The 23,525-nt window shown below is 37.8% G+C and overlaps 2 protein-coding genes across 6 annotated transcripts in view; one reads left to right on the forward strand and one right to left on the reverse strand.

Annotated features, from left to right (window-relative positions):
* The window catches only part of plk4 (polo-like kinase 4 (Drosophila)), a 40,903-nt gene extending 39,244 nt beyond the window's left edge, over positions 1-1,659 (forward strand). Inside the window, exon 16 of the mRNA XM_063046559.1 lies at positions 33-1,659. Within this exon, the coding sequence (XP_062902629.1) occupies positions 33-141 (109 nt within the window). The 3' untranslated portion in view covers positions 142-1,659. The remainder of the gene's footprint in view (positions 1-32) is intronic.
* A 189-nt stretch (positions 1,660-1,848) lies between these two features.
* The window catches only part of mfsd8 (major facilitator superfamily domain containing 8), an 82,237-nt gene continuing 60,560 nt past the window's right edge, over positions 1,849-23,525 (reverse strand). For 2 of the 5 annotated variants that reach the window (XM_063046563.1, XM_063046562.1), the window contains 7 exons: positions 22,833-22,977; positions 20,834-20,889; positions 20,633-20,741; positions 14,392-14,526; positions 14,204-14,307; positions 12,980-13,239; positions 1,849-3,577 (listed from right to left, as the gene is read on the reverse strand). In XM_063046563.1, the coding sequence (XP_062902633.1) occupies positions 3,371-3,577; positions 12,980-13,239; positions 14,204-14,307; positions 14,392-14,526; positions 20,633-20,741; positions 20,834-20,889; positions 22,833-22,977 (1,016 nt within the window). In that variant the 3' untranslated portion in view covers positions 1,849-3,370. The remainder of the gene's footprint in view (positions 3,578-12,979; positions 13,240-14,203; positions 14,308-14,391; positions 14,527-20,632; positions 20,742-20,833; positions 20,890-22,832; positions 22,978-23,525) is intronic. The other 3 variants (XM_063046561.1, XM_063046560.1, XM_063046564.1) reach the window with 2 other exon arrangements.

The following is a 23,525-nucleotide window of genomic DNA, read 5'->3' on the forward strand; positions in this document are numbered from 1 at the left end:
GCTACAATCAATTAAAATGTTTGTTTTTATAGCTATGGACAGAATGAGAAGATTCCAGATCATGTAAAAGGGAAGCTACAGTGCCTCTCATCAATCCTAGGACTGCTGGCAAATCAGACAAGCCAACATGGATTCCAATGACATGTGTATAATCTGTCAAATTGACAATATTTTCTTACATTTTTGTATATTTGTGAATGTTTGTTTTCAGTAATGTTCATTAGTTACTACCCCTTTCCCTTGACGCCTGAATAACAGCTATCAGAGTTAAAGCTGAAAAAGATGGTTGTTTAATGTAGCACTTGTAAATGCTGTATCTGAAGCTGTAAATAATGTATTTATTATCATTTCTCTTGAGATTTTTTATTTTTTTCTATTCGTATCTAAGTTGAGTAAATATAATGCATTGATAAGAGTTGAAATGGGCATATTGTAGATTTGTATTTAACTGGTGTGTATAGAAGGGTTTACACAATTTATAAAAAAGTATGAACTTTGTTTTTCTGTAAGACAATTTTATATATAATTTGTGTATTTTAGAGCTGCACTGTAATTTCATTACCTGACTTTGTAGCAGCAAAACACTTCTTCCAAAATGGAGTGGGGCATTGAACTTCATGTCATTTACATAGTGTTTGTATCCTTCATTCTGCATTTTCTAAGATTGTTTACACAAAAACAAAATCTCAAGACTAATTTTGCAATTCTACTAAGCCATATGTTCTGGTATTTTGATAAGTTATAAAGTATATTCTCCAAATCAGCCACACTACCTTTTGCCCCACATTTTAGGATTTTAAATTTAAGTAATTATTGGTTTTAATTCCAGAGTCCAAGCTTGGTCTACAATTAAGTTCAAGTTAAATTAGTACTTAATTGTTGAAAATATTATGAATTACCTTGCAGGATAATGAATAACAATTGTTAATGAGACAACTTTGTCAAAAAATATTGAAAACTGATTTGGATTGTAATCTACCGCTTAGTATATCTGTGAATTATGTAAATTATGTATATATTTAAATAACAACTTGCTGTCTGTTATTGACTATTCTAATATATTATGTGTATTGGTGTTTTAATACTAGTTTTTTTAATAAAAAATCAGTTTTTCCTAATTTGTTTTTCCTTAAAAGTGGATATGAAATTGAAAAAGATGTCTCTCCTTGCCAGCAGAAAGAAATCTTGCAGCTAGCAACATGTATTTCAAGTTTTACTTGACATTAAATAAATTTGAAAAGTTCCTGCAATATTTTCAAAAGAAAGAATGTGTAAAGACAGAACAAGCATTCTGTTCAAATTCTAATTACTGAAATGGCAATTAAGTGTTTTAATACCAAATATCAGTTGTTCTGATGCTAATAGTTAACAATTACTTTTGCATTAAAGCACTAACCTCCGCAACCAATACATAATTCCTATGGGCTTTGGGTATTTCAACAAATTTGATTGCACTACCTCCCAAAATAGTTATTTCTATCACTGGGGATATTACTCTAAATTGGAAACTTTAAATAACTTTTATTATCCCAAAGGCAACCAACAGTGGTATCCAAGATTTGTTAACCAATCTTAAAACGGGATTAAATCTCAGACTTCCAGAATGACCTTGTTTGCTGGGTTTAACCACTTCGATACTAAATGAAGTAAAAAAAAAAGCATTTCCTTCTCAATCAAAGCTTAGGTTTAATTTTATTACAAAGTTTAATACTTCAATATGTTCATTTTTGAGAACTCAATTGGCTAAATATTTTCCTACCACACTTCATAAAATTCTTTTGATATATAATGTTAATTTAAGTATTTGCACAGATGCCACCTGCATTTTCTATTTACTTCAGATTTAGCATCAGCAGTCTTTTTCTAACTTTCATTGTCCTGCCATTTTAAAATAAAAGTTGGTAACATTTACTTTAATTTAGAAATTGTACATAATTTATAGAAGAACAAAGGTCAGTCAGAATGTTAATATGCTAGCATTAATATTACTCCAGTATGTTAGTCTATTTTCAAAACTTAGTCTTGGATAAACTATAGCCCTTGTTGGGAAGAATACATAAAAAGCTGAGGTTTGAGAGAGCTTTTATAGAAAGATTACCGGAGGATAGTTTGAAAACAGTCATTGCTAAAAACATGCCAATTTTTAAAATATTTTATTTCCAGGATGAACAGGTATAGATTTGAAACAAAACAAATGCTGAAAACTGCAGGTTGTGCAGTATTTGTGGAAAGAAAAATAGAGTTAATATTTCAAGTCTGTTTACATTGAAACCTTAATCCCATTTCTCTGACCTGAGATTTTCCAGTTCTTTTAGTTCTTGTTTCTGCTTTCCAGCATCAATTTTTTTTTTCTGTTTTCAGTGTAAGGGTTTAATTAGCAAGTGCAATATTAAATGTACATTTACTTTGCTGTAAAAATAAAGCAGCTTAACATATTTGGCTTTGACTCTTTAAATTTGAATGCCCTACATTCTAAGAGGTTGAAAATCCAGTGTTTGCTTGCTGGTAGCAACTGAGATGACTAAACACTCCTATTCCAGAATTGTCCCCACCTCCTTGTTCAGTCTTGACCAGCAATTAGCAGCCTCCAACCATAATTTTCTCCCTATATTCAGGAATGCTAGCTCCTGACAACTGCATTTGAAGATATTTTTAACCATTAGTTCCCACAACCTTTGGACTCACTTTCAAGGACTCATCATCTCATGTTCTCAATATTTTGTATTTGCACAGTTTGTTGTCTTTTGCATACTGGTTGTCTGCCATTTTGGAAGCTATCTTTGATTGATTCTGCTATGGTAATTGGATTTATTGAGTCTGCCAGCAAGGAATAGAATCTCTGGGTTATATAATGTGACATGTTTAATATGAACTAAACATTTCATCATAAACTCATTTTGAGCTTGAAGCAGCATTCACAATAGCAGGAAAAAAACAAGCTTGTCTCCATATAACCGTTGTGTACACGTTCAGTTTCTGATTATCCAATATGCACAAAGGGATTTCCCTTACATTAAAATCAATGTTTCATTTACTGCTGCCATGCACCTACTTGTTTGGCTGGTGCTTTAAGCTGTAACAAAGTTGAGCATAGCTGGGCTTCAATTCATATTTGATTGACTTTTATGTGAGGGCGAGTGTCTAAATTTTACAGCAAAATAAAACCCTTTCACACATACTGAAAGGTTAACTTTCTTTTCCCCACACAAAAATAAAGCTTAAAATATTCCTATATTTGTTATTTCAAAATTGTTTTAAAAATATCATTAACATTAGAATTATATACAGCAGATTGTTAAATTATAAAGTGTAATTTAATTTTGTTCTCAAGGTAGAGTCCATAATTTTGTTTTGCACTCCTTAAAGTTAATCATCGTTGAAGGGTCAGAGACCGGACTGAAAATCCTAGGAGTCTTTTATACATCAGTACAACAAGTATTGTAGCTGCCATCACCATTCCACATAGGGGGCCAAATGTCCACCGAGGCCCATAACGAGGATAAACCTGCCCAACAAAAGCTGGTCCAAGTGTGCGTGCTCCACTTCCAGAGGCTGTTAGCCAGCCCATATATATACCCTAAAAAGTTAAAAATAAGAGGCTGAGATACTGTGTGCTTTTATACAAAATTTAACAATTGTTTTATAATTTTAAAGTGGGGAAGAATTTAAAAAATGATAGTAATCGCAAGGGTAATAAGTAGAACTACCAATCTGCAGCTCAAGATTTTATTCATTCATCAGTAGTGACAATTTTAAATAAAAGCAATCATGTTTTCATCAGGCAAACATGCAGCAACTGGGGAGAAATTGCTGGCTGTGTTGTGCTTGAATTTTCAGCTGAATCATGCATTTTTCTTTGCTGATGCTAATTAACCCAAAGTAATAAAAATAAAGCCTCACTGATCTAAGAGAAACTCAGCAATAAAATACAAGTCGAATTTCCTTGTTCCTATCCTAAACACCTGGATACCATAAAGGTTCCAAGCAATTTACATTTCAAAAAAATGACCCCTTTCCCCAAGACAGAATGGGTGCGTTGACATTCCCATTGTAGATACTAAAATGTTTATCCATCATGGTGAAACAATCTTTTCCTTTCTTCCCATCTTACTCCATTAAACAATAAGCTACAGCCTGCAGCTCAATATCATCACCCCCCCGCCCCCCCCCCCCCCCCGGTCAGGGGCTAAGATCAGTTTGAACCATTCGTATACTTCTGTTTTGTGGATATTCCATGTATCTGCTTGACGCTCCTACACGTGACAGATGATTTTGATTCACTCTAATTTCATGTCTCCCTTTTATAAATTCTCTACAGCATCTGTCTCAGCACTTGAATTCTCCATCGAACACAAATGTGCACCATTTTATTTTTCCTTGATACAATATGAAACCCAAGGCTATAAAGATCCTGCGTTAAATAATAGTCAATTGTAAAGACATCTTTCTCTCAAAAGAAACATTTGACCTACATTTCCTTTCCAAAACGGCAATTTTTAAATGTTGTTAATAGCATTTGTATGCTACTCCTTAGCTAACAAGTTTCCACCCTGCTCCTGCAAAGAGTGATCTAACAAACACAAACCTTTTGATTTCATCATGCTGCCTCAAAACAACAAATTTCATATCATACAAGTAAGTGTCAGTGGTAATAAATCTGAAACAGCTTTTATTAGTAACTCATTTACCAACAGCTAGAAAATAAATTTCACTCATTTGGATTCTACTTTTAAAAAAATGCTGCTAATCTTAGTTTAAAAAAATTTTTAAGATTGATAAGCACTAAACATAGGCAAAGTAAAACTTGCTTTAATCACAGCAAGAGAAAAGTGGTGGCAGGTATAATGTGACTCATATTCTACATAAAAATAGGCAAGCAAAAGACCAGCAAAATTATTTACAGAAGGATAAATTGATACACAATCTGAAAAATAAATTAACACTAAATCATGTGTTGCCTATTTTTGACAAAACTAATAATCTAAATAACTGAAGAAAATGATGAAAACCAAATAATAAATTCTCAGGATTACTTGATCGTAAAGAAATCATGTTACACTAACTATAATCTTAACAAATTTCTTTTGATTAACAAAATAGTCCATTATATTGGAAAACTGTGCAGTTGTTCCATTTAAGAAAAGAGGAACAAGAAACAGGCAACCTAATTGTTTGTAACAGAAAATTATTAAATTCTAGAATTAAGCCTTGAAAATTTCACCAAAAGTGGCCATGCACCTATATATTTATCTGTTGATTTTGACCTACAACCAAAGGATACCATTTGGAAACTAAATTCAAGTCGACTCAATGATCCCTATTTTAAGGAACAAATTAAAAACGAAATTGGTCTTTACTTAGAATTCAATGATAGTGGAGAGGTTTCACCTCCCATTCTGTGGGATACTCTGAAGGCTGTCTTAAGAGGGAAAATTATAGCGATATCTTCATATAAGAAAAAAGTAAGGTATAGAACATTAGAGGAATTACAAAATAAGCTGAAGGAACTAGAAAAAAAAACAAATTGAGTTTGGCACAGGATACACTAGAGGAAATTTTAAAAATTAGGAATGAAATTAATAGTTTGGCTACACAAGAAATTAGAAAAACATTAATGTTTCTGAAACAGAGACACTATGAAAGTGGATCTACGTCTATGAAAATACTGGCGTGGAAACTGAAAAAAGATAGCAGAAAATACAATTCATAGAATAAGGGATCCAAGAACAAAAGAGATAAAAAATAAGCTAAGTGAAATTCAAGAAGCTTTTGAAATGTTTTACAAAACTCTATATTCCAAGGTTCTAGGGGGAAGCATAACCGAAATAGACACCTTCCTGAATTCTTTAGAGTTACCCACTTTAAGCAAAGAACAAAATAGAATGATGACTGCTGACATAACTGAAGCTGAACTAAAAACTGCAATTAGTAGGCTTAAATTAAGCAAGTCACCAGGATCAGATGGATATATGGCAGAGTGGTATAAAGAGTTTAGAAGTGAGTTAATTCCTGTTTTACTCCCCACACTGAACTGGGCCCTAAGAAAGGTGCAAATGCCACCCAGCTGGAAGGAGGTGATAATCTCAGCTATACCGAAAGAAGGCAAGGAAAAAATGGAATGTGGGTCATTTAGACCAATATCTGTTCTTAATGTGGATTATAGAATATTTACCTCCATCATGGCCAAACGATTAGAAGAGTTTCTACCCACACTGGTACATAATGATCAGACAGGTTTTATACAATGACGCCAAACACAGGACAATATAGGAAGGACACTTCACATTATGGATCATATTTTAAAAAATGAAATTGAAGCAATAATGATAAGCGTGGACGCTGAAAAGGCACTTGATTCGGTTAATTGGAATTTTCTTTACAGAGTTTTACATAGATTTGGTCTACATGACACAATTATTAAAACTATACAGGCACTATATGACAATCCTACTGCCAGGATTAAAATCAATGGATATTTATCTAATAGTTTTACCCTAGAAAGGGGCACGAGACAGGATTGTGCATGGTCACTGCTACTCTTCGCATTATATCTAGAACCATTAGCTCAATACATCAGACAAAATGAAGATATCAGGGGAATTACTATTAAAGGGACAGAGCATAAATTGGCCTGTTACGCGGATGACATTTTGATCTATCTAGGGCAACCAACATACTCTTTACCTAAATTGATGCAATCCTTTGAACAATATGGCCAATTATCAGGATACAAGATCAACACAGATAAAACCCAACTACTTTCATATAACTATAGCCCATCAAGAGAAATTGAAAGTTGATATCCTTGGGCATGGCAAACAGAGTCCGTCAAATATTTCGGCATCATTATGCCAAAAGATCTGGCAAAATTATCAGAATGCAATTGTCAGCCTATATATAAAAAAAAATTAAGGAAGATATAACAAGATGGAACCTAATTCCTTTTCTTGGTCTCAGTTCAAGGATTGAACCTATTAAAATGAATATACTGCCCAGACTACTATATCTCTTTCAGACTCTAGCAACAGAGATTAAACAAAATCAATTCAATGAATGGAACAAGATATATATGCTATCAAGATATATATGGCAAGGTAAAAGGCCCAGGGTTTGTCTCAAAACTTTGCAATTAGCCAAGGCAATGTGAGGGATGGGGCCTACCTTCTGTTAGAGATTATTATTTTGCTGCACAGTTGAGAGCTGTGATATGCTGGTGCAACCCATCATATGGCGCTCAATGGAAAAACATTGAGGAGAGGATACTTTCCATCCCCATACAGGCAATTTTGGCTGATAACAACCTACAAAGTTACATAAATAATACTGACAACCCGTGGGTGAAATGGACTCTTAAAATATGGAAAACTATCATAAAAGAATATAAACTAGAGAGGGACATTGCAATTCTTAAATGGTGTGCATATGACTTGGATTTTACGCCGAATAAACTGGATGCTGGATTTAAGGACTGGACAGCTAAAGGAATAACAGCTATTTGCAATATAATGAAAGAAGGAACACTGTTCAGTTTTGAAATGCTCAAAGGGAAACACTTAATAGAAAAACAAGACTTTTACCGGTATTTTGTTTGTTAGTGCTATTGGGGAGGCTTTAAACTAGATTTGCAGGGGGATGGGAACCAGAGTGCCAGAGCTGACAGTGTGGCTGGGGTGAAAATAAATGATGTTAAAAGTTCAAGCAAATCCGCTGATAGAAAGGTTGTGAGTGGTGGTAAAAATCTTCTGAGGTGTATAAATTTCAATGCTAGGAGTATTGCGGGGAAGGCAGATGAGTTGAGGGCGTGGATTGACACGTGGAATTATGACGTTATAGCAATTAGTGAAACTTGGCTACAGGAGGGGCAGGACTGGCAGCTTAATATTCCAGGCTTCTGATGTTTCAGATGTGATCGAGGCAGAGGAATGAAAGGTGGGGGAGTAGCATTGCTTGTTAGGGAAAATATTACAGCAGTGCTCAGGCAGGACAGATTAGCCGGCTTGTCTACTGAGTCCTTATGGGTGGAGCTGAGAAACAGGAAAGGTATGGCCACATTAGTGGGATTGTATTACAGACCACCCAATAGTCAACCAGACTTGGAGGAGCAAATCTGCAGAGAGATAGCAGGCAACTGCAGGAAACATAAAGTTGTGGTGGTAGGGGATTTTAATTTTCCATACATTGATTGGGACTCCCATACTTTTAGGGGTCTAGATGGTTTAGAGTTTGTAAAATGTGTTCAGGAAAGTTTACTGAATCAATATATAGAGGGACCAACTAGAGGGGATGCAATATTGGATCTCCTGTTAGGAAATGAGTTAGGACAAGTGATGGAAGTGTGTATAGAGGAGCACTTTGGTTCCAGTGATCATAACACCATTAGTTTCAACTTGATCATGGACAAGGATAGATCTAGTCCTAGGGTTGAGGTTCTGAACTGGAAGAAGGCCAAATTTGAAGAAATGAGAAAGGATCTAAAAAGCGTGGATTGGGACAGGTTGTTCTCTGGCAAAGATGTGATTGGTAGGTGGGAAGCCTTCAAAGGGGAAATATTGAGAGTGCAGAGTTTGTATGTTCCTGTCAGGATTAAAGGTAAATTGAATAGGAATAAGGAACCTTGGTTCTCAAGGGATATTGCAACTCTAATAAAGAAGAAGAGGGAGTTGTATGAAATGTATAGGAAACAGGGAGTAAATCAGGTGCTTGAGGAGTATAGGAAGTGCAAGAAAATACTTAAGAAAGTAATCAGGAGGGCTAAAAGAAGACATGAGGTTGCCTTGGCAGTCAAAGTGAAGGATAATCCAAAGAGCTTTTACAGGTATATTAAGAGCAAAAGGATTGTAAGGGATAAAATTGGTCCTCTTGAAGATCAGAGTGGTCGGCTATGTGCGGAACCAAAGGAAATGGGGGAGATCTTAAATAGGTTTTTTGTGTCTGTATTTACTAAGGAAACTGGCATGAAGTCTATGGAATTGAGGGAATCAAGCAGTGAGATCATGGAAACTGTACAGATTGAAAAGGAGGAGGTGCGTGCTGTCTTGAGGAAAATTAAAGTGGATAAATCCCCGGGACCTGATAGAGTGTTCCCTCGGACCTTGAAGGAGACTAGTGTTGAAATTGCGGGGGCCCTGGCAGAAATATTTAAAATGTCACTGTCTACTGCTGAGGTGCCGGAGGATTGGAGAGTGGCTCATGTTGTTCCATTATTTAAAAAAGGATCGAAAAGTAATCAGGGAAATTATAGGCCGGTGAGTTTAACGTCGGTAGTGGGTAAATTATTGGAGGGAGTACTAAGAGACAGAATCTACAGGCATTTGGATAGACAGGGACTTATTAGGGAGAGTCAACATGGCTTTGTGCGTGGTAGGTCATGTTTGACCAATCTATTGGAGTTTTTCGAGGAGGTTACCAGGAAAGTGGACGAAGGGAAGGCAGTGGATATTGTCTACATGGATTTCAGTAAGGCCTTTGACAAGGTCCCGCATGGGAGGTTAGTTAGGAAAATTCAGTCGCTAGGTATACATGGAGAGGTGGTAAATTGGATTAGACATTGGCTCAATGGAAGAAGCCAAAGAGTGGTGGTAGAGAATTGCTTCTCTGAGTGGAGGCCTGTGACTAGTGGTGTGCCACAGGGATCAGTGCTGGGTCCATTGTTATTTGTCATCTATATCAATGATCTGGATGATAATGTAGTAAATTGGATCAGCAAATTTGCTGATAATACAAAGATTGGAGGTGTAGTAGACAGTGAGGAAGGTTTTCAGAGCCTGCAGAGGGACTTGGACCAGCTGGAAAAATGGGCTGAAAAATGGCAGATGGAGTTTAATACAGACAAGTGTGAGGTATTGCACGTTGGAAGGACAAACCAAGATAGAACATACAGGGTTAATGGTAAGACACTGAGGAGTGCAGTAGAACAGAGGGATCAGGGAATACAGATACAAAATTCCCTAAAAGTGGCGTCACAAGTAGATAGGGTCGTAAAGAGAGCTTTTGGTACATTGGCCTTTATTAATCAAAGTATTGAGTATAAGAGCTGGAATGTTATGATGAGGTTGTATAAGGCATTGGTGAGGCCGAATCTGGAGTATTGTGTTCAGTTTTGGTCACCAAATTACAGCAAGGATATAAATAAGGTTGAAAGAGTGCAAAGAAGGTTTACAAGGATGTTGCCAGGACTTGAGAAACTCAGTCACAGTCACAGAGAAAGGTTGAATAGGTTAGGACTTTATTCCCTGGAGCGTAGAAGAATGAGGGGAGATTTGATAGAGGTATATAAAATTATGATGGGTATAGATAGAGTGAATGCAAGCAGGCTTTTTCCACTGAGGCAAGGGGAGAAAAAAACCAGAGGACATGGGTTAAGGGTGAGGGGGGAAAAGTTTAAAGGGAACATTAGTGGGGGCTTCTTCACACAGAGAGTGGTGGGAGTATGGAATGAGCTGCCAGATGAGGTGGTAAATGCGGGTTCTTTTTTAACATTTAAGAATAAATTGGACAGATACATGGATGGGAGGTGTATGGAGGGATATGGTCTGTGTGCTGGTCAGTGGGACTAGGCAGAAAATGGTACAGCACAGCCAAGAAGGGCCAAAAGGCCTGTTTCTGTGCTGTAGTTTCTATGGTTTCTATTTACAGATGCGACAGTATGTTAATAGGACAGTTAAAAATGTAACCAAGGCAAGTACATGTCTGATAGAGCTATTTAGAAAAGCATATCATTCAGACAATGGTAGTAGAATCCTTTCAAGCGTTTATAAGGGTTTGTCAAATCTTAAAACACATTCCACTTCATACATTAAAACAAAATGGGAGAAGGAAGGAGGGATAATAATATCTGAGGAAGAATGGACAATAATATGGAGGTATCAATGGAAGTGTACCAGTTCACAGAAATGGAGCGAGTTCGGGTGGGAAAACTTGATAAGATATTTTATTACAACCTCTCAGAAATCCCATTATAATAGTAACTCCCCTGCTTGCTGGAGAAATTGTGGAAATCAAAATGCAAACCATTATCATATTTTCTAGGAATGCCCCATTATCAAAGACTATTGGAGTGGGATACATAATGCCCTACAAGACATCTTTAAATGTGAAATACCCTTAGACAGTAAGACCATATATTTTGGGTATATACCTCAAGTATGGTTGAAAAGAGATAAATATTTAATGAATGTACTGCGGGTGGCTGCTAAAAAGACCCTTACCAGGAAATGGTTATCTCAGGAGAGCCCAACTTTAAATGTACGGTTGGAAATTACAATGGGCATTTTCAAAATGGAGAAGATAACAGCATCTGTTAATCATAAGTTGGAACAATTTTATTCATATTGGAAAAAATGGTTTAACTACATAACACCTCATAGGCCTGATTTTATTCTCACAAGTCAATGAATACGTTGAAAAAAAAAGATCATTCCCTACTCTGTACATAGTTTTCTTCTTTCGATTGTTCTTTCTTCCCTCTCCTTTCTATAAGTGTATATCTCAGATAAATATTGTGTGGAGATTTGTGACAAATATGATTATATGATATATACGTACAGTATATAAAATACATCTTATGGAAATGTTTGTTTGATGATGAAATTCAATAAAAAATAAATCACAAAAAAAGAAAATTTCACCAAACCAGAGAGAGGCATTAATGTAATCTCTATGTTTTATGTAGCACATCTGATGGCCTTAATCAATTCCTTAAATATTTCAGATGATGAGATATTGCTTACATATTTTGTCAGTGTGTGACTCCTGGTATAATCATACAAATCTGTGATGGTTCCAAACCAATTGATAGTTTTAAAAATCATACAATAGAAATCACATATTCATGATTGTGATGAAACAAAAAGATAGGTAGTATTGTAAACAATGTGAACTGAAACAGTAATGATTAACACCTCTTTCTAATGTAATGGTAAACTTAAGTGCATTTAGGTTTTAGAGGAGACCTATCAGAAAGCTATCTAGACGCCAATATTAAAAAAGATTGCACAAACTAATTTATTCCCTGTAAACTAGATGGTTAAAGGTTGGATTAAACTCCATTTGCCATTTTTCTGCTCACATTTCCAAGTGGGCTGTACACTACTAAATCCTTTGACAATCTTCCTCACTATCCACAAGTCCACTAATTTTTGTGTAGTTTGCAAACTCATTAAGCAGCCCACCAACATTTTTGTCCAAATCATTTTATATCACAAGCCACAGAGGTCCCAGTACTGATCCTTGCAGAACACCACCACTCATAAACCTCTAGTCAGAATAACATCCCATCCCTAAAAGGACCATATTTTTCCAGATGTGAGCAGTTCTTCTCCAATAACTTCCCTTCCACTGATGTAAGGCTCACTACTTTGTCCTGCTTTGTCTCAATTGTCCTTCTGAAACAGAGGAAGTGAATTCTGAACATATATCCACAATGGACTTAACCAACAAAAGCGGCTCTTGCCTAATACTGTTGTAATTAGTCTTTCCCCAATTTAGTGCTCACCTCCACAGTCCCCCGAAGCCCAATCTTACCATTATCCATAACTATCAGAAAACCTGCAAAGACACTGTTCCCACTGAAACACCGATCACCTCGCCAGGCTCCTTTCCCAATACAAGGTCTAGTATGGTCCCTCCCCTGTTGGATCATCAACATATTATGCTATGAAACCCTCCTGTATGCATTACACACATTATAATTATTGAAGTTATAACTTAAATTATCATCTATGTCTCTCTACTATCAAAGCAGTCCCAGTTAATATTGAACCGTGTCCCTCTGTTCATAAGCCCACATCATTTGTGGAACTAGCTGTTAGAGTAACTGACTAGCAGCTACATCAATGTTTCTTGCATGTAAATAGATGTAATGTTGGCCCTATAAGATACATTGTTGATTAAAAACTGTCATTGAATTGAGAGACTGAAGAAATTTGAAAACTGAAAATCATAAACTACCAAATATGATACATAATTACATCTTTCTTACCTGGGGCACTGGTCCTAAAACTTTAGAATACAAGGTGTAGGACATAACATTACAGACAGGGTATCCAACTCCGATCAGGATAATAGATATGATGTATTGAGCTAGATGGATAATAGGTATATGTTGACACCATTCTTGCTGCACAGGGCAACCTACTGCATCGACACTGTGTGAAGACCGTAATAAGAAATCCCATGCAACTATGGAAGATTCACCGTACATTATGTCAGCAGAACTGTAGTTGGAACCATTCTTAATATCTGAAAATAACAGCAAAAATGTTAGAATATTTATTTTCATTGCATGAACTTAGCTCCTCTGTCTTTTACTATTCATGGCAAGGTGATGAATCCACTCAAACTTTTCTCCTTCTCAGCATAAATGAGGTCACCCAACTACTCAGCAAAGAGTCAACCACATTCTTATAGATCTTTACTCACATATAGGTCAGATCGTGTAAAGATGGCAGGATTCCCTCACTGATTAAGCACATGGGTTTTTACAACTCAGAAAATTTATCCTTACCAGGACTGGTTGACCTTTCAGATTTCATCCAGATTATGAATTAAATTTAAATTCCACAGCTACCCCGGTGGGATTAAATTGGGTGCCTGGATTCTTCATATAAGCCTCTAGTTTACTGGCCTGGCTACTTGAGCAGGGCATCACCACCAAAATTCAGCCCTGCAGATGTGGATGGTTGTGAGCAATTTAATATTAATAACAGGGAAAGGCTCATTGAAAATCTCCATCATCAAGTGTAAAAGACAAGCTGAAACACTTACAACTATTTTTAACTATAAGTATCTAATCAATGTTCAATACAGCTGTCCTTCAGAGGCTTCTGCCATAACAGCAATTTCATAGCAGCCTGTCAATATTTATCCCTGAGAAATATCAGGTGGTTGAGTACTTCCTTACAAACACAGCATGCTTGAACCTGCCTGCCAAGCTTAACTGGCAATTTCTCAGCTGTGCTCTAACACTGAATTTCTCAAGATCTCAAAATGGTATCCAGCATGTTCAGAAGTTACTAAAGGAAATCTAGTTCTTGATTTCAAGATCAAACCCATTTTAAAAACCAATTTTAAAACGTGCATTAAAAATTATTTTTCATTTCAAATTTCTGTATCTGTGTTTTTGAAAATGTTCTGTATACCACAAACATTTAAAAACTTGACAATGGCAAAACAAAGATACCAGCAGACTAAAGACTAAGCTTACCTGTCCACTGAATTTGTGGATACTGATTTCCCCATGGTAACAAAATAAAGAAGCCAACAAAAATGATAACAAATCCTTCAAGCAGCAATAGACGATCCTCAAATCTTAAAAAAAACAAATGGATTTTTGTGATAAGTGTAAGTTCAAAAGTTAACTCCAATACTTTCATAATATATCATTTTTTTTACCTTTTTGAAAGAATTTTTGTTGTCATAAAAACAACAATTGACTCTACACCAACACCCACCAGCAGAAGCCCATTGTAGAGGACCGCCTGCTTCCCAGTCCACGCGTACATGTCCATGGTTAATGGGGTGGCTATGCTGCAAAGAAATTTTTTAAATTATCTTCAAACTACTGGACTATGTCAATATTTAATTATGTATTATATGCAAACACCAATCTTTAAAATATGTTTTTAGTTGTACATTAATTTATAATATTGCCATTGATCATTGATTCACTATCTTAACAGAGGGTTATAATCAATAGTCAAATAGGTTGCTTCTCTGTTACCTCTCAGAGAGCTTATTACAGTATTTTCAAGACATATCATATTGATGAGCAAAAGCCAAACTGCTGAAGAAACTCAGTGGATCCCCCCAATAGGAAAAAGGCAATTCTGGATTGAGTGTTGTGTAATTAAGTGGATTTGATTAGGGAGCTTAAGGAAAAAAAAAACCCTTAGAAGGCAGTGATCATAATATGATAGAATTCACCCTGCAGTTTGAGAGGGAGAGACTAAAATCAGGTGTATTGTTATTACAGTGGAGTAAAGGGAACTACAGAGGCATACAAGAAGAGCTGGCCAAAGTTGATTGGAGGATTGGAGGGTGGCTAATGTAACCCCACTTTCTAAAAAAGGAGGGAGAGAGAAACCGGGGAATTATAGACCGGTTAGCCTAACGTCGGTGGTGGGGAAACTGCTGGAGTCAGTTATCAAAGATGTGATAACAGCACATTTGGAAAGCGGTGAAACCATCGGACAAAGTCAGCATGGATTTGTGAAAGGAAAATCATGTCTGACGAATCTCATTGAATTTTTTGAGGATGTAACTAGTAGAGTGGATAGGGGAGAACCAGTGGATGTGGTATATTTGGATTTTCAAAAGGCTTTTGACAAGGTCCCACACAGGAAATTAGTGTGCAAACTTAAAGCACACGGTATTGGGGGTAAGGTATTGATGTGGATAGAGAATTGGTTAGCAGACAGGAAGCAAAGAGTGGGAATAAACGGGACCTTTTCAGAATGGCAGGCGGTGACTAGTGGGGTACCGCAAGGCTCAGTGCTGGGACCCCAGTTGTTTACAATATATATTAATGACTTGGATGAGGGAATTAAATGCAGCATCTCCAAGTTTGCGGATGACACGAAGCTGGGTGGCAGTGTTAGCTGTGAGGAGGATGCTAAGAGGATGCAGAGTGACTTGGATAGGTTGGGTGAGTGGGCAAATTTATGGCAGATGCAATTTAATGTGGATAAGTGTGAAGTTATCCACTTTGGTGGCAAAAATATGAAAACAGATTATTATCTGAATGGTGGCCAATTAGGAAAAGGGGAGGTGCAACGAGACCTGGGTGTCATTATACACCAGTCATTGAAAGTGGGCATGCAGGTACAGCAGGCGGTGAAAAAGGCGAATGGTATGCTGGCACTTATAGCGAGAGGATTCGAGTACAGGAGCAGGGAGGTACTACTGCAGTTGTACAAGGCCTTGGTGAGACCACACCTGGAGTATTGTGTGCAGATTTGGTCCCCTAATCTGAGGAAAGACATCCTTACCATAGAGGGAGTACAAAGAAGGTTCACCAGATTGATTCCTGGGATGGCAGGACTTTCATAAGAAGAAAGACTGGATGAACTGGGCTTGTACTCGTTGGAATTTAGAAGATTGAGGGGGGATCTGATTGAAACCTATAAAATCCTAAAGGGATTGGACAGGCTAGATGCATGAAGATTGTTCCCGATGTTGGGGAAGTCCAGAACAAGGGGTCACAGTTTGAAGATAAAGGGGAAGCCTTTTAGGACCGAGATTAGGAAAAACTTCTTCACACAGAGAGTGGTGAATCTGTGGAATTCTCTGCCACAGGAAACAGTTGAGGCCAGTTCATTGGCTATATTTAAGAGGGAGTTAGATATGGCCCTTGTGGCTACAGGGATCAGGGGGTATGGAGGGAAGGCTGGGGCAGGGTTCTGAGTTGGATGATCAGCCATGATCATAATAAATGGCGGTGCAGGCTCGAAGGGCCGAATGGCCTACTGCTGCACCTATTTTCTATGTTTCTGTTTCTAGAACAGAAGTGGCTGGAGTTTCTGGGAGCAATTCAGAAGGTGCAGGATAGATTTATTCAAAGAAAAAAGTATTCTAAACAGAGGATGAGGCAACCGTGGCTGACAAGGGAAGTCAAAGACAGCATGTAATATAGCAAAGATCGAGGGGAACTTTAAAAAAAACAACAGAAAAGGCAACTAAAAAGCAATAAAGAGGAAAAGGATGAAATATAAAGGTAAGCTAGCCGATAATATAAAAGATACCAAAAGTCTTCACAGATATACTATATAAAGGGTAAAATAAGATGAGAGTGGATATCAGACTGCAGGAAAATGAGGCTAGAGACGTATAAATGGGGGACAAAGAAACGGAGGATGAACTCAATAAGCATTTTGCATCAGCCTTCACTGTGGAAGACACCAGCAATATGCCAGAAATTCAAGAATAACAGGAGGCAGAAGTGTGAGTGTAGTTGCTATTACATCCTAGGGTTCAAAATGAGGTAGCTGAAGAGATTGTGGAGGCATCTTTCAAGAATCACTATATTCTGGCATGGTTCCAGAGAACCAGAAAATTGTAAATGTCACTCCACTCTTTAAGAAGGGAGGGAGGCAAAGGACAGGAAATGACTTCAGTGATTGGTAAGATGTTGGAGTCCATTATTAAAGATAAGGTGTTGGGGTATTTGCAAGCACATGATAAAATAGGCCAAAGTAAGCATGGTTTCCTTAAAGGGAAATCTTGCCGGACAAATCTGTTGGAATTATTTGAGGAAATAACAAGCAGGATAGACAAAGGAGAGTCAATGCATGTTGCTAACTTAAATTTCATAAGGCTTTTGAAAATGTGCCGCAAGTGAGGCGGCAAAACAAGGTAAGAGCCCGTGGTATTACAGGGAAGATATGAGCAAAGATAGAAGATAGGCTGACTGGCAGGAGGCAAAAAGTGAGAATAAAGGGGACCTTTTCTGATAGGCTGCTGGTTACTAGTGGCATGCCACAGGGGTCGGAGTTTGGACCACTTCTTTTCATGTCACGTGTCAATGATTTGGATGAAGGAACTGATGACTTTGTGGCCAAGTTAGCAGATGATACAAAGATACACTCAGTGGCCACTTTATAAGATACCGCCTATACATAATGAAGTGGCCACTGAGTGCATATTCGTGGTCTTTTGTTGCTGTGAAGGTTCAACATGTTTTACATTCTTCTGCACACCACTGTTGTAACACACAGTTACTTGAGTTATTGTCGCCTTCCTGTCAGCTTGAACCAATACGGTCATTCTCCTCTGGCCTCTCTCATTAATAAGGCATTTTTGCCCACAAAACTCCCACTCACTGGATGCTTTTTGCACCACGCTATAGACTAATTGGGCATGAAAATCCCAAGAGATCAGCCACTTCTGAGACACTTAAACCACACGTCTGGCACCAATCAAATCATGTTCAAAGTCACTTAGATCACATTTCTTCCCCATTCTGATGTTTGGTCTGAACAATAACTGAACCTCTTGACCATGTGTGCATACTTTTATGCATTGAGCTGCTGCTACAAGTTTGGCTAATTAGATTTTGCATTAACGAGCAGGTATACGGGTGTATGTAAAGTGGCATTGAGTGTAGGTGGAGGGGCAGGTAGTGTTGATGAAGCGGGGGGCTCTGCAAAAGGACTTAGATTAGGAGAAAGGGCAAAGAAGCAGCAGATGGAATGCAGTGTAGGGAATTGTATGGTTATGCACTTTGGTAGAAGGAATAAAGGCGTAACTATTTTCTAAACGAACTGGGAGCATATTTCAGAAATCAGAGGTGCAAAGGGACTTGGAGTCCTCCTCCAGGAGTCCCTAAAGGTTAACTTTTAGGTTGAGTCAGGAGTAAGGAAGGCAAATACAATGTTAGCATTCATTTCAAGAAGACGAGTATATAAAAGCAAAGATGTGATGCTGAGGCTTTACGACACATTAGTCAGATTGCGATTCTAGTATTGAGAGTAGTTTGGGGTTTGTGAAAATTATCCCAGGAAGGAAAGAGATAACATATGAGAGGTGTTTAATGGCTCGGGGGCTTATACTCACTGGAGTTTAGAAGAATGCAGGGATCCCAAAATAGAGCCTCAGAATAAAGGGTGTTCTTTTAGAACAGAGATTAGGAGGGATTTCTTTAGCCAGAGAATGGTGAATCTGTGGAATTCATTGCCACAGGTGGCTGAGGAGGCCATCTTATTAAGTATATCAAGGCAGAGATTGACAGATTTTTGATTAGTCAAGGCATGAAGGGATACAGGGAGAAGGCAGAAGATTGGGGATGAGATGGAAAAAGGATCTGCCATGATGAAATGGCAGAGCAGGTTTAACAGGCCAAACAGCCTATTTCTGCTCCTCTATCTTATGATCTTATCTCATTGAAACCTATTGAATATTAAAAAGCCTATACAGTGGATGTGGTGAGGTGGCTTTCTACAGCAGGGGAGTCTAGGACCAGAGGGCACAGCCTCCAAATACAAGGACGTCACTTCAGAACAGAGAAGAGAGGGAATTTCTTTAGCTAAATGGTGGTGAATCTGTGGAATTCACTGCCACGGACGGCTATAGAGTCTAGGTCACTGGGTTTATTTAAAGCAAACTTTGATAGGTTCTTGATTAGAAAAGGCAAAGATTACAGGGAGAAGGCAGGAAATTTTTAAAATGTTTTTTAAATAAATGAACAACAGAAATCTAACTTACGAAAGAGGAGGCTTATTCAGGAACAAGTAACCTATCTGCAAAAGCTGGCGGTCTGTGTAAATTTTTAACAGATATTTTACGATTGATTTCAAAAAGTGGAGAAGTAAGAAGGAAGAATGTGTAATACTTAAAGGGATGAACAGAATAAGAGATAAAATTGCAGAGTTTGTGACAATTGGTTTTCTATACAGTAACAGAGGATAGGAGAGCTACTAATATTATACTAGAAACAGAGATATTCAGCAAAGAAACAGCTCCTTTGCCCCACCAAGTCCAAGCTGGCCATCAACACTAACCCTACATTAATTCTATTGTCTCTCTCCACATAACCCCCTGCCCCCTCCCCCTGAGATTCCACCACTCATCTACAACAAGAGCAAGGTGTAGTGGCCAATTTACCTACCAAACCTCACATTTTTGGGATGCAGAAGGTAACCAGAGCATCCAGAGGAAATTGACAAACTCCACACAGACAACACCCAAGGTCAAGATTATTGCACCCGAGTCTCTGGAGCCGAGTTAGTAGCCCTAGCAGCTGCATTGTTGTGGGGGGGGTGGTGGCAAACTAAGTAATTACAGGCAGTTAGTTTATCTTCAGTGCTAAGAGAATTAATTGTATCTATTCTGAGACATAGTACAAACTACATTCAGAAAGGAAGACTAATCAAGCTCAGTTTGCATGGATTTGTTAAAACAACACTGTCTGATTAAGGATTGAATTCTTTTGAGGAAGTAATGAGGAACACTTAGGAGAGAGAGTGTTTGAGTCAGCCTACATGGTCTTTGGCAAGGCTTTTGACAGAGTCGCACACAGAGGGCTGGTCAAAAAGAGACAAACTGGATCCAAAATTGGCTCAGTGATAGGAAACAAGAGGCAACTGAAAAGCAAAATAACAGGAGATATTGAAAATCTGAAATTAAAACAGCAAGTACTGAAAGTGCTCAGCAAGACAAGAAGCGTTGTTGGAGAGAAACAGAAACAGAGTTCCTTCCTTATCAGTGATCTTTCATCACAATCAGGAAATAAAAATAGAAATCAAATGTTTTTAAGTTGTAGAAGAGGAGGAGGAGGAGGGTGGAAAGAATAAAAGGAATATCTGCACTAGAGTGAAGACCAAGAATGTGAATGAGACAAGGGATGGTGATTTCAACTGAGAAAGTGGTGAAGGTTTGTTGATCATAAGTAATACATATACACTGACTGCTCCTGCTTCCCACTTGCCATGGTTAACTTAGCTATGGACAAACAGTCCAACTGAGGATTACACTTGGTTTAATATCATTGTCAAAATTTAGTAGTTTCAAAGATCAAGTCCTCTGAATAACTACTTTAGCACCACAGCAATTAATTATTAAATGAACCATGGGATAATCAACAGTCAATTTAGCAAGAAAGCACAATGCAGCAAAAAAAAAGCTTCAGGAAATTATTTACGTTTCAAAAATGGCAAATGCAAAGAGAATTACGAAAAACAGGATGTTGCACGTTACAACTGCAACCAGATCAATATCCCCGTCAGAATTTTCAAGCATCTCCGAACTTCCTGTAAAATGCAAAGCATGACTCTGTTAGAGCAACATCTATTCACTAAAAGCTGAATTCTGTAGAATTCTCAAAAAGATTTAAATGAGTTACCTTGGATGTTACCATTTATACATTTTGCTCCATTCAATTCATTAACATGGTGTTCCCTGTGGAAAATAATACAGATTAAATGCAGATTAGATTTAAATGGTACACAAAACACAAATTAAAGAAACATAAATTAAGATAATGAAGGGTCTTTGATCTGAAACATTAATTCTGTTTCTTTTTTCCACAGATAAAGCCTGATCTATTGAATGTTTCCTGCATTTTCTGTTTCTATTTTACATTTCCAGCATCTGCAGTTTTAGTAGTTAACTATTCAGTTCAATCATCTTTTATCAGAAACTGGAAAAGTTAGAAAGTAAATGTTTCAAGCTACAGAGAAAGAGGAAAGCATTGCAAAGAACAAAGGTATGTGATAAGGTAAACACCAATAGAAAAATCATGGAGACTATTCATTTCAGCCAGCATTACCATCAGTTGTGCCATTCAGTCATTAACTCTTGGTCTATATCCTTTCAAAGTACATTTATTATCAATGTATACTACAGACAACCTTGAAATTCATCTCCTTACAGGTAGCCTCAAAACAAAGAACCCAACAGAACCCATTAAAAAACTGTCAAACATCCAATGTGTAGGAAATAAACCAAAGCTTGCCAGCAATAAAAGTAAGCAAATAACATTCAGAACTGAAGTTCATGAAAAGTGAGACCACAGCCACAAAGCCAGTCATCACTGCAGTCCACTCAGGAGCCCGTTAGTTACAAGCCAGAGCTTCAGTTCAGCGCAGAGACGAGTAAACCCCATGGTGCAGCCGGCTAAACGCAGCCTGGCCCTCATCTCCGGCCCCGACACCCTGACCTTTTCTAGCTGGCCTGGTGCTTGAATCGGTCAAACCTGCGGTTGTTCCTTGCTCTTAGAGCTGGGCATGGTCCCCACCACCTTGATTCTCGCCTTGGTTCTGCCACATTGAAACGACTCCAAGTGCATTCCAGCAATGACCAAACACTGGCTCATTCCCCGCTCGCAGGCCTGGACCCTGCTGCCTCAGTTTGCCCCATACCTGCCATGTGGCAACTGCCCTGTAACTTCCAGACTTCAGTTCACACCACAAAAATGCCAGGTCATACAGGCAGTTCAACAGCTCAACTCTGAAAGTGAAGTTACAAGCTATTGATTGCAGTGATCATATCCGAGAAAAAGTGTGATCAATGCACTAATTTATTGCTTTGTTTTCTACCGGCAGTGTCGTCACTGTGCTTCACCAGCGCCATCTTAAACATTCTTTTTGTTCTCTCCATCCCTCCCACTTTTCTCCAGTTTTAAACGAAACTGATTTCTAAATTTTCCTAGTTTTGATAAAAGGTCATCACCCCAAACTGTTAACTTTTTCACTCTCCACAGATGCTGCCTAACCTCTGAATATTTCCACCCTATTTTGTTTTCACTTTAGATCTCCAGTATCAGCAATGTTTTTGTCTAATGAGTGCTATCAGGCAGTTTAATTGGGACAGTCTGATCATATAGCCACTACTTTTGAGATAAACTCAGCTGTGGCGAAACTACAGGATAATGATCAAGAGCAAAGTGCTGATTTGCTTCCTTTTTCTGCCCAATTGTACTGCACCATATACCATATATCCATTATACCATAAGATCTGCTACAGCAAGTAGTATCCATTGGAATTAAGTTTTTGCTGTCAGCTGCAGAGTAAAAGCAGCTAATATAACATTTCTATTTCTCAAAGTAAACACACTTGCAAGTGAGATTAGCAGCTTGTTGATATTACCATGCTAGTGGTTAATTTCCATTGGGAACAGGGTTGATACAACTAAAACTGAATTGAGTAATATAGGTGCTGAATATCACTCAAAGAAAATTCCTCAGAAATCTGTTAGAAACAAGGTTGGTTCAATACCACTCCGAACAAAACCCAATAAGAAATTTCAACAAGTACAGAAAATATTTGGTTTTAAATTGTACAAGCAACAGTGATACTTAAATTAATTTTACCATCTTTCTGAAGTATTTATTATAACTTACCTGAATACTGCAATAATAAAAATGATGTTTACAATTCCTAGGAAAGCTCCCAGAAAAGCTGGTGCAGTGTACATGTTCAACTCAAGGTCAATCACCTTCCAAGAGACGCCCATTTGCCCAATGCTTGTCATGGCAGTCTGCAAAGCTGAAAAATATTTTTTAAAAAACACTTCAGAACACTATATACATGCATATCTGCTCCAAGAGGAGCACAAGCTTGTTGTAAAGTTTGGAGGCTTGGTGTGCATTAATGACCCAGAGAGCTACGATGGCACATCTACGTCACTCCATTGTAACTGTAATACTGAGTTGTCTACTATATACTGTATCTTGTATGTCCTCTTGCACTTCTCTGAACTTAACTCCACTGATTACCCTTCTGCCCATCTAGCCGTCTATTGGTGCCTTCTGTTCATGTCAATCCAATTTTAAATAAACGCCTAACATATTAATTACATCCCAACAACGGATTTGAATGCATAGATAAAGGGTCTGTATGGGGAGTTGGTGGAATCTGCAGAGAATAAACTGAGGTTACTGTAGGAATAGTTAAATGGGTGCTTGGCTGTCATCACAGAATCAGCCAGCTTGAAGACCTGTTCCTCTGTGGTTTTACCTCTCCAAAACATGTACCCTAAATCATTCTAAGTTCGCTCCCATACTCCATTCTTAACTATTTATCACCATACACCC

Source organism: Mobula hypostoma, chromosome 4 (genome assembly GCF_963921235.1).
Source record: "Mobula hypostoma chromosome 4, sMobHyp1.1, whole genome shotgun sequence".
Classification (NCBI taxonomy): domain Eukaryota; kingdom Metazoa; phylum Chordata; class Chondrichthyes; order Myliobatiformes; family Myliobatidae; genus Mobula; species Mobula hypostoma.